This window comes from Canis aureus, chromosome 21 (assembly GCF_053574225.1).
Source record: "Canis aureus isolate CA01 chromosome 21, VMU_Caureus_v.1.0, whole genome shotgun sequence".
Lineage (NCBI taxonomy): Eukaryota > Metazoa > Chordata > Mammalia > Carnivora > Canidae > Canis > Canis aureus.
In genome coordinates this window covers 1,919,288-1,933,567 of record NC_135631.1, presented here as the reverse complement: position 1 = coordinate 1,933,567, position 14,280 = coordinate 1,919,288, and the positions used below count along the sequence as shown (strand labels likewise).

Here is a 14,280-nt window from a genome sequence, read left to right as displayed (position 1 = left end):
CACCAATTTTATTATTTAAAAAAAAAAAAAAAAAGGAAAAGGAATCCCTCAGAAACGACCCCGACTCTCTCCAGTCCCCCTACGGAACAACCCGGCAAAAAAAAAGTCCTCCTGGCAGCTTAGCCAATTGGAAGAATCCGGACGATCATGCACGACCAATCAGAATTGCAGATGTCGATTCAAGTTGGCCAATGGGAAGGCTAAATGGCGAGGTCCGGGCGTCTGTTGCTGGGTAGAGAAAGTGAAGGATTGCGAGAAGAGGGCCCCGGGATCACTGTATTCCTTGGTTTGGGGAAGCCCTTTGTGTACCAAACAGGAAGACAGTTGCTAGTAGGCTTTCACGTTGCAACAGCTGCCCTCCTTTTTCTTTTTCTCAAGTAGTTGCTGCACGTTTAGGCGGTAGGTTAGAAAGACTAGCAAACAAGCCCTAAGACGACCGCGCGATCGGAAGCCAGACGGGAGTAAGGGTGGTGACGGGGTGGGAGGGGCGAGTGGGAAGGGAGCTCCCCCGCGGCTGCGCAGAGCCCGGGGCTGGAAGTTCGGGAAGGCGGGCGGGCGCGCACACGCCTCGGTGCTACGAGGCACTTGAACTGTAGCCAGGCTTCCCCGTCTCCCGCTCCGGTGCGGCTGCGCGGTGAAACCACTGGCGGCGATTGGCCCAGGGGTGAGAGGGGGCGGGAGGGAAGGGGAGGGAAGGGGAGGGAAGTCCGTCGTCCTCGGCGCGCGCCCGCCCGCGGCAGGGAAATCGAGGGGGCAGGAAGGGAAGCAGTTCCCCGTTGCGTTGTTTCGGGCTCGGGGAGCCGAAAGGGGGAGGGGAGGAGGAGGGAGAAACAAACCCTACGTCGCAGCGGCTGCGCGCGGCCTTCGCTGCCTGCCTGCGTGCGTACGTGCGTGCGCTCGCTCGCGCGGGCTCAGTGCTGGCGCGTGAGGCGGAGGCGGGCGGCGGCGGCGCCTGCGCGGTCGGGCTCGGTCGACGGTTCGCAGGGGAGGAGGCGGCGGGAGGCGGAGGAGGCGGCGGCGGCGGCGATGGAGGTGAAGCGGCTGAAAGTGACCGAGCTGCGGTCGGAGCTGCAGCGGCGGGGCCTGGACTCGCGCGGCCTCAAGGTAGATCTGGCGCAGCGGCTGCAGGAGGCGCTAGACGCCGAGATGCTGGAGGACGAGGCCGGCGGTGGCGGGGCCGGGCCCGGCGGGGCCTGCAAGGCGGAGCCTCGGCCTGTGGCCGCGTCGGGCGGTGGCCCGGGCGGGGACGAGGAGGACGACGAAGAGGAGGAGGAGGAGGACGAGGAGGCGCTGCTTGAGGACGAGGACGAAGAGCCACCCCCTGCCCAGGCGTCGGGCCAGGCCGCGCAGCCGCCGCCGGAGCCCCCGGAGGCGGCAGCCATGGAGGCCGCGGCCGAGCCCGATGCTTCCGAGAAGCCGGCGGAGGAGGCCACGGCTGGGTCAGGTGGGGTAAATGGTGGCGAAGAGCAGGGCACCGGCAAGGGGGAGGAAGACGAGCCAGAGGAGCGGAGCGGGGATGAGACGCCGGGATCCGAGGCGCCGGGTGACAAGGCCGCAGAGGAACAGGGTGAGGAGCTGGCAGCGGAGCCCGTCTCCAAACTGCCCCCGACCCAGCACTCAGCCGTGCACCGCGGGGTCCGATTCCTTGTTCTCAATTGCCTGGAAGCGCAAGATTCCCGGCGCCTTTTGGTGGGAGTTCCCAGGGGAGTTGGCTTTCATTCTTGGCCCACCTTGCTGGAGGGTTTGACTGCCCCTGGTGGCCCCGCTCTCTGCAGGAGAGACGTTCCTGCCTAACTTGGTTCCTTAGTGGTAGTGGATGGAAGTAATTTTGCATGCGAACTGCTTGTGAGCTACCTGTGGAGCAGCCTGTCGCGGTATTGGTTATCTCTTCCTTAAGCGGGAATGCGCTGAGAGATTGGTGCTTACACGGACGGCCAGACCGGACTGTTGGAGGCTTTGGCCTTTGGGTTACCTGAGTATTGATATTTCCGTTTTAAAAATATTGAGCAATAGTCTAAGTTCGCTAAAGTTCGCTCCATCCCATTGCTGGAGCTTGAGCCACACGGTGAATCTGTAAGTCTAACCTTGCTCCTGCTTTAGCAGCCTGTGGTGTGAGGCTGTGGAGTTTAATAGTTAACTAGTGAAGAGACGGTCTTAATCTAGTGCATTTAGAACTAGCCAACCCTCTTGGCTAGAGGTTTTATCTTGTCTGAATTCTTATGATTAAATTTAAATCTTTTCACTGAGTCCATGGATGGGAAAATGTGTGGATTTGCTGCACACTTGGTTAGTCTTTTACATTTTAGGTCCCTGACTTCTGAATTGAAACGATTGAGGTGTTGGTGGCTCCATTGAGTAACCTGGGAAGAAAATGTGTGGAATTGCCCCAGGGAGTTAGTGACCTTTCTCTTTTCTTTTGAAGTGGTTGGATGGTTAGAGCTGATCCGTACCTGTCTGTCCGAGTAGGCAGGAAAACTAGAGCTGTTTCCGAGTCTTACTATGAAGTGGGTTGCCTTAGTTCTTATAAGAGATTTTTTTTAGGCTGCTATTAGTAATCATGGTATAATTGGAACCCATTCTAAGACAGTCACATGCAACTTGCAGATTGTTTGCTCTGTGTCCTGGAACAAAAATCCCATTACATAACCTTTGACTTAACGTGTATCCCAAATAGCAGATAAAAAAGGTTTTGAGAGAGAAAAGACCGCTTTAAATAAATTATTATTTTAAACGCTTGTTTTACAAACTAAGGAAAATTTTCAGATCTTTTTTCCTCTTGCAGAGAATGTTGCTAAATATATGATAACACCTTTCTGCCCCAAATTATGTGCAGTAAAGATGCAGTATTATTTATGGGTCTCTTGTGACTTAATGGTTTGCCCTTGACAACTTTCAGTAAAGCCCATGGTAAAAATATAGCTTTGTATATGCACCTGAGTCCATTTGCTGTATAAGTAAATGCTGCGAAGGGCTGTGCATTCTAAGCTAGAAAGGCAAACTCTTTAAAACACACACACACACACACATATTGAGACATCTATATCATGAAGCTGCTGAAGAGTGATGGAAAATGTATATTAAGTGCCTAGCTTACATTGAAATTTGACAAGAGTCTAAATTAACCTATGAAATTTTTAAAGACTTAGGGGATTTTTAAAGATGTCATATTGGTGGGAAAATCTGCAGGTTTGACCTGATTTAAGTAGATAAATTTAGAATGCAAAAATTGTCCAATTTTTATCTACTGCTCGACTGTAATTAGCTCATAATCATAATGTCCGTCCTTTTTTCTAAAGTACCAGTCAATGACAGGAGGATGATCTTTAGAAATAAACGTTCTGTGGATGCAGTGGGAATAACCTGGCTATTCTGATTAGATAGATACTCAGATCCCTTTTTAGTTTCTATTGGTTCTGAGCTTATTCTACACTCCAGTATGAAAACTGCTGATTTTCTTTCCCTCCTTTTTGTAGGAGATGACCAAGATAGTGAAAAGTCAAAACCAGCAGGCTCAGATGGTGAGCGGCGGGGGGTAAAGAGACAGCGGGATGAGAAGGATGAACATGGCCGAGCTTACTATGAATTCCGAGAGGAGGCTTACCACAGCCGGTGAGGGAAACAGCCCCTTTCGTTGAAAGGAGTGTCTGCTCTGATTTTGATATACCTGATGTTGATTGGAGAGAGGGGTGGATCTAAAATCAAATAGGCTTTTATAGGTATAAGTTTTAGATTGAATCTGTTCTGAAAGCTCCTGTTGCTGTTTTCATTGTTGAAAGAAGCTGTCTTTTGGAATTTTGTATTCACTGATAGTTTAAAACGTTATACAGACACCCATTAAGGAAGAAGACTTTGGATACACTGTATTTGCTTTTTTCTCATACCCATAGCTCAAAGTCTCCACCACCCCCTGAAGAAGAGGCAAAAGAGGAGGAGGAGGATGAAACTCTTGTGAACCTGGACACGTGTATGTATAAGGCAGATAGGTTGGGGTTTTCAGCCATACAGAGATGATTTTGGATGTTAAAATTTCATGGCCTGCAATTTTTAAGAGATGTAGCAATGGGAGACTTGTATCCATTCCTGACAACTAGGTTTATTTGTGTTCTGTTGGTGGCTTTTAAGTGTCAGGCTTTGGAATAAACAGATTGCTTCTAACAGATACTTCGGATCTGCTTCTTTCTAACAGATACCTCGGATCTCCATTTTCAAGTGAGCAAAGACCGCTATGGAGGGCAGCCACTTTTCTCAGAGAAGTTTCCCACCCTTTGGTCTGGTGCAAGGAGTACTTACGGTGTGACAAAGGGGAAAGTCTGCTTTGAGGCCAAGGTAGTATATGCAGCTCCTTAAGACCATTCATTTCTTATTCATTAAACTACTATGTGTTAGGTTCCTGCCCACCAGTATTTTATTAATGCAGTGAAAGGTACCACGTTTTAATGATAATCTGAGCTCCAGTAACTAAGAAATTGACGTCTGTGGCTTTGGTTTAAGTTCATTGATTGCTGTTATTCTGATGTTGGATTGTGATAGTTGTTTTCAGTTTATATAAGAGTCTTGTTTTTCTAACCCAGACTTTGCTCCTGAGTTGGTCAGAGTCTCTGAGAGTTCCTTTTCTGACTTGGCCAGGTAACCCAGAATCTCCCAATGAAAGAAGGCTGCACAGAGGTTTCTCTCCTTCGAGTTGGATGGTCGGTTGATTTTTCCCATCCACAGCTTGGTAATGCTATTTTTAACTTAATCATTAGTGTTTGCTGCTATGTTGCTTACTCCATGGGAAGTTTGGATGTAGGTAACTAATTTGTTCACTGTTCTAGGTGAGGATGAATTCTCCTATGGTTTTGATGGACGAGGACTCAAGGCAGAGAATGGGCAATTTGAGGAATTTGGCCAGACTTTCGGGGAGAATGATGTCATTGGCTGCTTTGCTGTAAGTGCTCCTAAAAGTTACAGATTCATAGCAAGGAGTGGATAGAGGGCTCTGGGAATTCAGTTTCCTCCCCCTGCCCCCCATAAGTAGGCTCCACACTAGGCCACTTAGCATGGAGCCTACTTCCTTTGTCGTGTTGTCAAATTTCTGAAAGGTAAAATCTGGAATATATCAATGAGTTTAGTGCAGGGCTTGAACCCACAACCATGAGATCAAGATCTGGGCTGAAATCCAGAGTTGGATACTCAGCCCACTTGGCCACCTAAGTGCCCTTCAGTTTGCTTCATGTTAGCTCCTATCTTTTATGTGTTTGATGCATTGTTTGCTTAGTTGTGTTTAACATTTTGAGTTTAAAAAAAGATTAAGTTGTAAGATTTTAGTTTAAACCTCATAAAGTCATAAATGCTCTTGTCTGTTGTCATTGTAGAATTTTGAGACCGAAGAAATAGAACTTTCCTTTTCCAAGAATGGAGAAGACCTAGGTGTGGCTTTCCGGATCAACAAGGAATCCCTGGCTGACCGGGCCCTCCTACCCCATGTCCTCTGCAAAAATTGTGTTGTAGAATTAAACTTTGGTCAGAAGGAGGAGCCCTTCTTCCCACCACCAGAAGAGTTCATGTTCATTCATGCTGTGCCTGTTGAGGAGCGCGTGCGCACTGCAATTCCTCCCAAGACCATAGAGGAGTGTGAGGTATGCCAGACAATATGCAAAAACTTAGTATTTGTGCTTTGGAATGGTTGGTCTAAGGCTTTTCTTAAAGTATTTTCTTGAAGTTTTATTGAACTGGGGCAGGTGATGATGTTCTTAAATCAGGTTTTGTAAACGTGATCCTCCCTTTTCACGGTATTCCTGGCTCTGTTTACTTACAGGTGATTCTGATGGTAGGACTGCCTGGATCTGGAAAGACCCAGTGGGCACTGAAATACGCAAAAGAAAATCCTGAGAAAAGATACAATGTCCTGGGAGCTGAGATTGTGCTCAATCAAATGAGGGTGAGTTGCTGGGAGAGGTTAGCCATGGTATTTACTCTGGAGGTTTCAAGAAATGCCTATAACCTTTTCCTGATGGAGTTGGTTGGGTCTTTTGAGGGTCGAAGAATAAGGATCCCACAAATGGGAAAATGAATTCTCAATATATGTTTAAGGGAGTTTTTATTTCCTTGCTGTGTTGTCAAATTTCTGAAAGCAGGCAAAATCTGGAATCTATCCAGATGAAGACTGGAAATGACTCTTAGAAAATGGGTAACATACGGGAATCCCTGGGTGGCTCAGCGGTTTAGCGCCTGCCTTTGGCCCAGGTCGTGATCCTGGAGTCCCAGGATCGAGTCCCATGTCAGGCTCCCTGTATGGAGCCTGCTTCTCCCTCTGCCTGTGTCTCTGCCCTTCTCTCTGTGTGTGTCTTTCATGAATAAATAAATAAAATCTTAAAAAAAAAAAAAAAGAAAGAAAGAAAGAAAAAGAAAAGAAAATAGGTAACATGGGATCCCTGGGTGGCTCAGCAGTCTAGCGCCTGCCTTCGGCCCAGGGCATGATCCTGGAGTCCCAGGATAGAGTCCCACATCAGGCTCCCTGCATGGAGCCTGCTTCTCCCTCTGCCTGTGTCTCTGCCTCTCTCCCTCCTTCTCTCTCTCTCTCTCTCATGAATAAGTAAAATCTTAAAAAAAAAAAATGGGTAACATACACTGACAGCATTGAGGAATAGGAGTGAACTGCTGTGATAGCTTTGGTGGCATCTAAAGAGGTGGCCTTTACCAGTGACTCTTGGGTTTGAACTTGCATAACTTCTTGTGTTTCTCTTCACTTCCTCTTAAACTCCTCAGATGAAGGGGCTTGAAGAGCCAGAGATGGACCCCAAAAGCAGAGACCTTTTAGTTCAGCAAGCCTCCCAGTGCCTTAGTAAGCTGGTCCAGATTGCTTCCCGGACAAAGAGGAACTTCATTCTTGATCAGGTATTGTTCAGATATTGAAAAGAAACCTGGAGCACCTGCTGGCTGAGTCCGTGGTACATGCTGCTCTCAATCTTGGGGTTGTGTGTTCCAGCCTCACGTCAGGTGTAGAGACGACTTAGAAAAAGAAGGAAAGAGGGATCCCTGGGTGGCGCAGCGGTTTGGGGCCTGCCTTTGGCCCAGGGCGCGATCCTGGAGACCCGGGATCGAATCCCACGTCGGGCTCCTGGTGCATGGAGCCTGCTTCTCCCTCTGCCTGTGTCTCTGCCTCTCTCTCTCTCTGTGACTATCATAAATAAATAAAAATTAAAAAAAAAAAAAGAAAGAAAAAGAAGGAAAGAAATCTAATTTTACAGAAGGTCTAAAGATGAAAAATTATCTGATAAAATTGTTTATGGTCCAAGTGGGGTACATATGTAGAGGGAATCCGAATTAAGGGTCAGAAGTAGGTGACCAAATTACGACTGTTTATGTTATGGTCATAATGTTTTTTGAACTCAGAAATGCCTTTTACGCGTGTTTTTACCATACTATAAAACACATAATAGAAGGTGGTAGAGCATTAGAGCTTATTTGGATTTCTGGCTCTACCACTTACTAGGTTCGTGACTTGAGGCAAGTCTTGGCCTCTGAGTCTCAATTTTTCTGATCCTCATCGGGGAGAATTTGAAAAATTAGAGGAAATTGTGTCTGTAAGACCCTGTAATCTCTTGCTTCACTTGTAGAAGATGCTCAGTAAGTTGGTTGAGTACAAGTGGTAATTTGCATTTCTAAAACATCTGTTATCCTTCTGCCCCCAGTGTAACGTGTACAACTCTGGCCAACGACGGAAACTGTTGCTGTTTAAGACTTTCTCTCGGAAAGTGGTGGTGGTGGTTCCTAATGAGGAAGATTGGAAGAAGAGGCTGGAGTTGAGAAAGGAGGTGGAGGGAGATGATGTGCCTGAGTCTATAATGCTGGAAATGAAAGGTGTGCTAACATTATACAAGTTAGGGAGCTTGTCTTTGATCAGTGCATGCCTTACCCAGGCCTCTTAGCACCTCTTAGCATCTGGAGTGCTTCTCCACATCTAAAGAGTAAATCCTGGGATGCCTGGCTGGCTCCGTCAGTACAGCGTGCGACTCTTGACCTCATTGTCATGAGTTAGAGCCCGTAGGTGGGCATAGAGGTTACTTAAAAAAAAAAGAAGAAGAAGAAGAAGTAAATCCTAAGAGTAAATTAATGGGTGTGAGCACTTAGAGATGAATGAATGAGGAGGGTGACTGGTGAAGCAGTAAGTTCTTGACTCATTCTAGAGAAGATACAAAGAGGGAGGGAGTAATCGACCACAGCGTGATTAAACTCAAAGCAGAGGCTTTCTTGAGTCAGCTATTGATTTAGTAAAAGCTTCAAGGGTGTTTACTGGTTGTCCAATACTATTTTAGGCATAGGGGATAGCAAATAAAATGAAGCTTTGCCTTCATTGAATTTATGTTCTAGAGGGGGGAGGTTATTATAGTCTAAGTGAAAATACAGTGTTTGGAGTGAACAATCTCATCAGTATATTTTGATTTTTAATATCACATTAGGATTGTTCTTTGGTTTTGGTTTTGATCTGTGTCTGAAATTTTTAATGCAAAACAAAACCTTATAGCATCATTTCCATCTTGATTGACCCCTTTTCCAGTTGTTCCCTTCAGAGTGTGATTCTCCACCCCCCACACCACCCCGGTTGCTGCCTTCAGCTTCTACCATCCCACCTGTCTTATCAACTACGACTGGCTCTTTGAATTATGATAATGCCCAAGCACAGGAGCTGATTACACATCTAAGAGCTGGGATTTTCCAAGTTAACTATGCCAGTCCATAACTGATAATCAGGCATGCAGAGGAATTTAGTTCAGTTTTGTTAAACTGAGGGCTAACTGAATTCATCCAAGAATCAGGAGTGCCCCATTGAGCTGAATTCCCTGAGACCTGGCCTCTGAACTTCGTGTCTGGGGACTGGCTGGTGTGCTGGCCCATCATGCACAGGTGGTAAATGAACTCCCCTGTACTCTTGCTCCCTATTATCCTCATGTAGATGAGTAAGTGCCTTTTGGTTTGGGTCAGTTTCTCATGGAATCTCTCTTAAAAGTGTGTTTCCTGGGGTCTTTACCTAATTGACACCAAAACTTTCTCAGTTATTTTTTAGCTTTTGCTACCTGCATCTGTCCTGATAAGAAACTTTTAACTCAATTCACTGTTAATTTACTATGGATCACTCGAGAAATTGTAAATCTAGTTTGCAGATAGCCTTTTGCTTGGGGCTGTTACAGTTTGGGGAAAAGCTTCTTTCTGGTAGAAGAAGTGCATTGTTCATTTAAATGTAAGTGGGGGGAAAAATAAAAAATAAAAATAAATAAATGTGAGTGAGTATGAACCCAGCACCTTGGTGTGCATTTAGTAGATGAGGGTTAGAAAATCCAGCTTTGTATGGTGGGCTTTTCATGGTGAAATCTTGCACATACATGTGCTTTTCGCGTCCCACGACCTTCTCTCTTCCTCTTAACAGCCAACTTCTCTCTGCCTGAAAAATGCGACTACATGGACGAGGTGACCTACGGGGAGCTGGAGAAAGAGGAAGCTCAGCCCATTGTCACCAAGTATAAGGAGGAGGCAAGAAAGCTGCTGCCCCCCTCTGAGAAGCGGACAAACCGCCGAAACAATCGAAACAAGCGCAACCGGCAGAACCGAAGCCGAGGTCAAGGCTACGGTGAGTCCCAGGGACCTGCCAGCTCCTGGTGTCAGTGTGTTGTCGGTGCCACGTACAGCAGGATCCACAGCAAAGGCCCAGGACACCAAGTCAAGTCATAGGCAATAAGGAAGTACTCTCTTTATGGAGCTGGTTCTTCCTGTGTCCTTCTCCCCCACCTCCTTATGCTTTTCCCATAATTCTTCCCTCAACAAAGGGTAGTTATTTTGCAGCAGGAATACTTGTTTCCTTGAAAAGCAGTGCTTGGGCTCTTGTCTAGTTGTCATTTTTACATCAGTGCCCCATTTCATCTCCTACTTGAGTGTTGGCAGTATAGCCTTCAGATGTGTACAGGGAAATCAGATTCTCAACTTAAGGTTTTTTGCTGCTGCGTGTGTTGGATCAACACAGCTGTGTAGACTAGAAAGTGAATGCATTATTCAGTAATTTGGGGGGTTACAAAGTAAGGCTAGTAGTGGAATTAATTTATCTCCTGCACATCTAGTTTGTTAGTTAACCCCATGGTGTACCTTCACTGACCTTTAAAATGTTTGTGTGTGCCTGTGTATGTAAGTCAGCAATATGTTTGAGTGCCTGCTATGTCCTAGGCACTGGGAATACCAACCAAGTTCTTGTTCTAGACAGCTTAGTATTTATACTTTGTTTCATTGGTATAAAATACTGGGTCTGGGTTATAGGATATCTGGGGTCCCTTCCAACCCTGAAAGTCTGTGATCCTCTGAATGGCAGTTTTTATTCCTGTCTCTAACTCTGCCATGTATCCTTTTGCCATCTTAAATGTTTTGCAGGAGTTGGGGAGCTTCAAAAGCAAGGTGGCTTGGTTTTCTTGTGTCTGTATTCCTCTGCCCTCCCACTTCAGACTATTTAAAAAACTCCTGGCTGGTAATTAATTACCATTGTGTGAGCCTGACAGAAGCAGGCTTCTGTATTCCCCTCAGAATTGCCTTTGGCTCCGACTTTTTGATTTCCACTCAGACATGGAGCCAGGACCCCATGCCAGCTGTCTGAGCGCGCTCTCCATTTCTCTTCCAGTGGGCGGGCAGCGCCGAGGCTACGACAACCGGGCCTACGGGCAGCAGTACTGGGGGCAGTCTGGAAACAGAGGGGTGAGTGCAGCTCTCCTGCTCCTCCCTCTGGGTTGTGATGGCCATTCCTATTGGCTTGGGGGAGCAGAGTGGTTTGGGCTGTTTTCTCAGGGCTTATTAGGGTTTTGCCCATTTGATGTGTTCCTCTGGAAGACCTTATTTTGGGGAGACTCAGCCTGTTGATAATATCAAGCTACGATGTGTGTCTCGTTTAAAATGGGATAGCAGTGGATCATGATGCTAAAAACCCATAAATCTTCACTCCTCCTTTCCCAGGGTTACCGTAATTTCTACGATCGATACAGGGGAGACTATGATCGATTCTACGGGCGAGATTACGAGTACAACAGATACAGAGACTATTACAGACAATACAATCGGGATGTGAGTATCTTCTGGAGCTAGAGCATGGGGGTGGCAGGACTAGAGGAATGAGTGTCATGCCTCTCCGTCCTCGGCCAGCTGTGGCTCCGAGTGATGGGGTTTCCCCTCTCTTCTAGTGGCAGAATTACTACTACCACCACCCCCAGGACAGAGACCGATACTACAGGAACTACTACGGTTACCAAGGGTATCGGTGAAGCCCCTGTCATTCTCGCCTGTCAGCCATGAAGCTGAGTCTCTAGGGGTGCCAGGCACCCCCCAAAACACAACCAAGGAAAACAGGGGCTGTTCGGGTGGGGCTGAGCTGCCGGGGAGGGGCGGTGGGGGGGGAGGGTGCACAAGCAGGGGCAGGGGAGGGGGGAGGCGGAAACAACAAAACTGTACATTTTTTTTAAAAGTTTGTTGAAAAGAATATTGTCTTATTCTATAAAACATTTCAAACCTAGTTAGATATTTGTAATCAAAAAACATTTGCGCAGAAAGCAGCACTTAGGGCTGCCTGTCCTATATCCTGCAGTTGGACAGGAAAAGAACTGAAAATGTCACCCTTCTGACCCATAAGGCAGCTGGACTGGCAGCCAAGGAAGGGAGAGTGATGAGGTGGTGCGGAGAGGGTGGGCACGCATGTGAGGGCACTCTCTCCAGAGCAGGCAGGAGTGGGGACAGAGGGAGAGCTTGTGACTGGGGCAGTGAAAATAAACGATTGGCTCTTATCAATCACTTGCACCAACTAACCGTTTGTATTTTTTTTTTACCGACCTTTCCCTCTTGGGATATCTGGTCTAGTGGGCTGGGAGGCCGAAGTGTCCCTATCTCCACTTGCCTGTACCTCGTGCTGTTTAGCTGAGGCACGGAGACTACCAGTTGGGTGGTTCTATTATATAGGATTCCCAGGTCAAGGAGGCAGAGGGACTGTTGGTGATGGCAGAGCAAAATAGCCTCCACCCTCTCTGTACCCAGTAATGAATTTCCACAGAACCTTGGTGGAGAATGGCATTGCTGCCCTCAGCCTGAAGATTGTGATTTGCCAGTCTCTACTCTCTGTCTTCCAAGCTCGAGACAGGCGGGAAGTCTCTGAAATCATCTCTGTTAGAGTATCTGTCCTCTTATAGTGCAAGAGAAGGAACGTTTCTCAGGGTTTCAGCTCACACAGAAACGAAGCAGGGTTCTTTTCTCTTTTCGCTGCAGCAGGATATGTATATAGGTGAATCCTGTGGTGTGGGCTGTGGGGCCCAGGTGCTGAGAATAGCAACTATTTTATACAGTGTGGAGGGCAGAAGCCCTGCTGGTTTTTTTGATACATAGGTAGAGAGTGGATAGAAGGGGAGGGGGGTGGGGGGTGGGAGGCAGCTCAGGGGGCTGCCGAAACTGGGGAAGGGCGCGAGAATGTGAGTGTGTATAACGTATGCATGAGAGGGAGCACCCCCTCCCCACTTCTTGAAACAGGATTCCTCCAGGGGTGCTGTCCCTGTGTGTCCCCAGAGAAGCCTCCAGACAAGAGACTTCAGTTGGGATAGTTTTTGTTTGTAACTTTACCAACAGCCTCCCGGTTCTTGATAAACAGCTTCAGGTTGCTGGACTCAAGAGGACGGGTGGGATATGAGAATGCTCTTCCAGTACTCTGCTTCTGTTGTAATTCATTTTCCTGCTCAGCATTGTGTCAGCCAAGAGCTTGCTCCGGAAACACCACACATGCAGCACTTCTGAGGGAGGGAAAACCCAGGGTTGTGCTGCCCACTGAGGCCTCACTTCGTTTCCCCACCTGGGCAGTTCTTGGTTTAAAATTTTGTGCTGAGATTTAACTTTCCTCTCCCTCTGCCATCATTCCCTCCATGCAACCCTTCCCTAGGTGTGCAGGCCCACATTCTGGCCCTCTAGTCAAACCCCTGTCCCATACACCCTTCTGCCCCACAAGTACCTCTGATCCTGAGGCCAGCAAAGGGGTGCTGGTAGGAAGGAAGTCAGCTTGCTCCTCATGACATCCTTTCTGTGGGCGCCTGCTTCCTTGTGGTGCCTTCATGGATTTGTGTGTGGCAATGGGTGAAGTGATTGCATGAACTTTGCTGTAATCCACTAACAATTTCTTAGGGGAGTTTAAGAAAGCTTTGCTCATAGTGTCAGGCAAGGAGGTAAAAACTGGAGCCTAAAGAAATTCCCTTGGGGCAAGATTATGTGACAGTAGAAAATTGGATTTGAGGCAGAAGTTGCCATCTCCTTTCAAATGTTCTGTCCTCCAGCAAATAGCATCTTTTTATAGTGTCTGATGTGTTTGGCGGATGCTATACCCTAGGGGCCACGGGGACAAAGCTCAAGCCATTTGGCAGTTTTGGGAGGTGGGGGACGGCTGGGGGAGGTACTTGCTATTAATTTTTGACACCAGAAAGTCATCTTTTTAAAAATTTTTTAAAAAGCTGTTTTTCTGATGGAGAGTGAAACTGCCACATCCTTGTCACTTTAACCCAAGAGATCACTTGCAACAACAGTAGATGTCTGGGTTTTGTTTCTGTCTGTCTTTTTATTGTGAAAAAAACAATGTTAAGGGGTGGGGGGTGGGGAATGTGGATTACCAAGAGGGATTCCTAGCCTTGTTTTCCTTAGAAGACTTGTTTAGTGTTTTATCAGACATCTCTTGTAGTTGTTGTAGATGGAAACGCTCATGAGATAAACAAACACCACATGGAGCCTGTAAATGTTTTTGCACAACTTGTAAAGCATTCTTGGAAGTGGCCAGTAAAAAAGGGTTTTACCGTTAAAAAAAAAAAAAAATGTAACGTGTCATTGTTTACATCTGTAACTTTTTCCTCCCGTGTTCTCATTACATCTTGGCAAAAATGTAGGCACAGTAGCTTCCAGTTTTAGAATAAATAACCATTTGGATTGAATTCACCCTATCTCCTGTGGCTGCACTGACTGGGGCAGAATGTGTCATTGGGGGGAATTGACTGATTTTTGATGCTGCTTCCTCAAGTTATACTGGGTCCAACCAAGGATGGCTTTTCTCTTGCATGGCTGTTCCTCCCTTCTTATTCTACAATTCACTCGGGAGCCAGCCATGTCTTCACTTGTCGGTTGTTAGCTTGCTTAGTGCCTGCTTATGCCAAGCACTTGAGCCATCAGAGTAGAAGAAAAATCGTAAGCCATGACCTCTCCGTATTTGGCCTATACTAAAACCATTTAGTATTTAGCTTTATTTTTTTTAAAGAT

The 14,280-nt window shown here is 46.9% G+C and overlaps 1 protein-coding gene across 2 annotated transcripts; it reads left to right on the top strand.

Moving 5' to 3' along the window:
• The first annotated feature begins 991 nt into the window (after nt 1–991).
• On the top strand, nt 992–13,958 carry HNRNPUL2 (heterogeneous nuclear ribonucleoprotein U like 2). Of its 2 annotated transcripts, XM_077862009.1 has the most exons (14): nt 994–1,567; nt 3,474–3,609; nt 3,888–3,964; nt 4,187–4,326; nt 4,627–4,717; nt 4,815–4,927; nt 5,355–5,618; nt 5,798–5,920; nt 6,748–6,876; nt 7,674–7,842; nt 9,407–9,607; nt 10,640–10,713; nt 10,969–11,076; nt 11,193–13,958. In XM_077862009.1, exons 1-14 carry the CDS (start codon nt 1,027–1,029, stop codon nt 11,271–11,273), a joined length of 2,247 nt encoding a protein of 748 aa, XP_077718135.1. In that variant the 5' UTR covers nt 994–1,026; the 3' UTR covers nt 11,274–13,958. The 2 variants fall into 2 exon arrangements, 1 of the variants encoding a protein (XP_077718135.1); XR_013359646.1 differs by lacking the exon at nt 10,640–10,713 and having other exon boundaries at nt 992–1,567; nt 11,193–11,234.
• Nucleotides 13,959–14,280: the final 322 nt, after the last annotated feature.

Excerpts from the sequence above, each read along its gene's own strand:
- HNRNPUL2 (XM_077862009.1), top strand. The coding sequence starts at position 1,027 with ATGGAGGTGAAGCGGCTGAAAGTGACCGAGCTGCGGTCGGAGCTGCAG. Across the intron at positions 4,718-4,814 it reads TTTTTCCCATCCACAGCTTG|GTGAGGATGAATTCTCCTAT; the intron begins GTAATGCTATTT and ends TCACTGTTCTAG. Across the intron at positions 5,921-6,747 it reads TTGTGCTCAATCAAATGAGG|ATGAAGGGGCTTGAAGAGCC; the intron begins GTGAGTTGCTGG and ends TAAACTCCTCAG.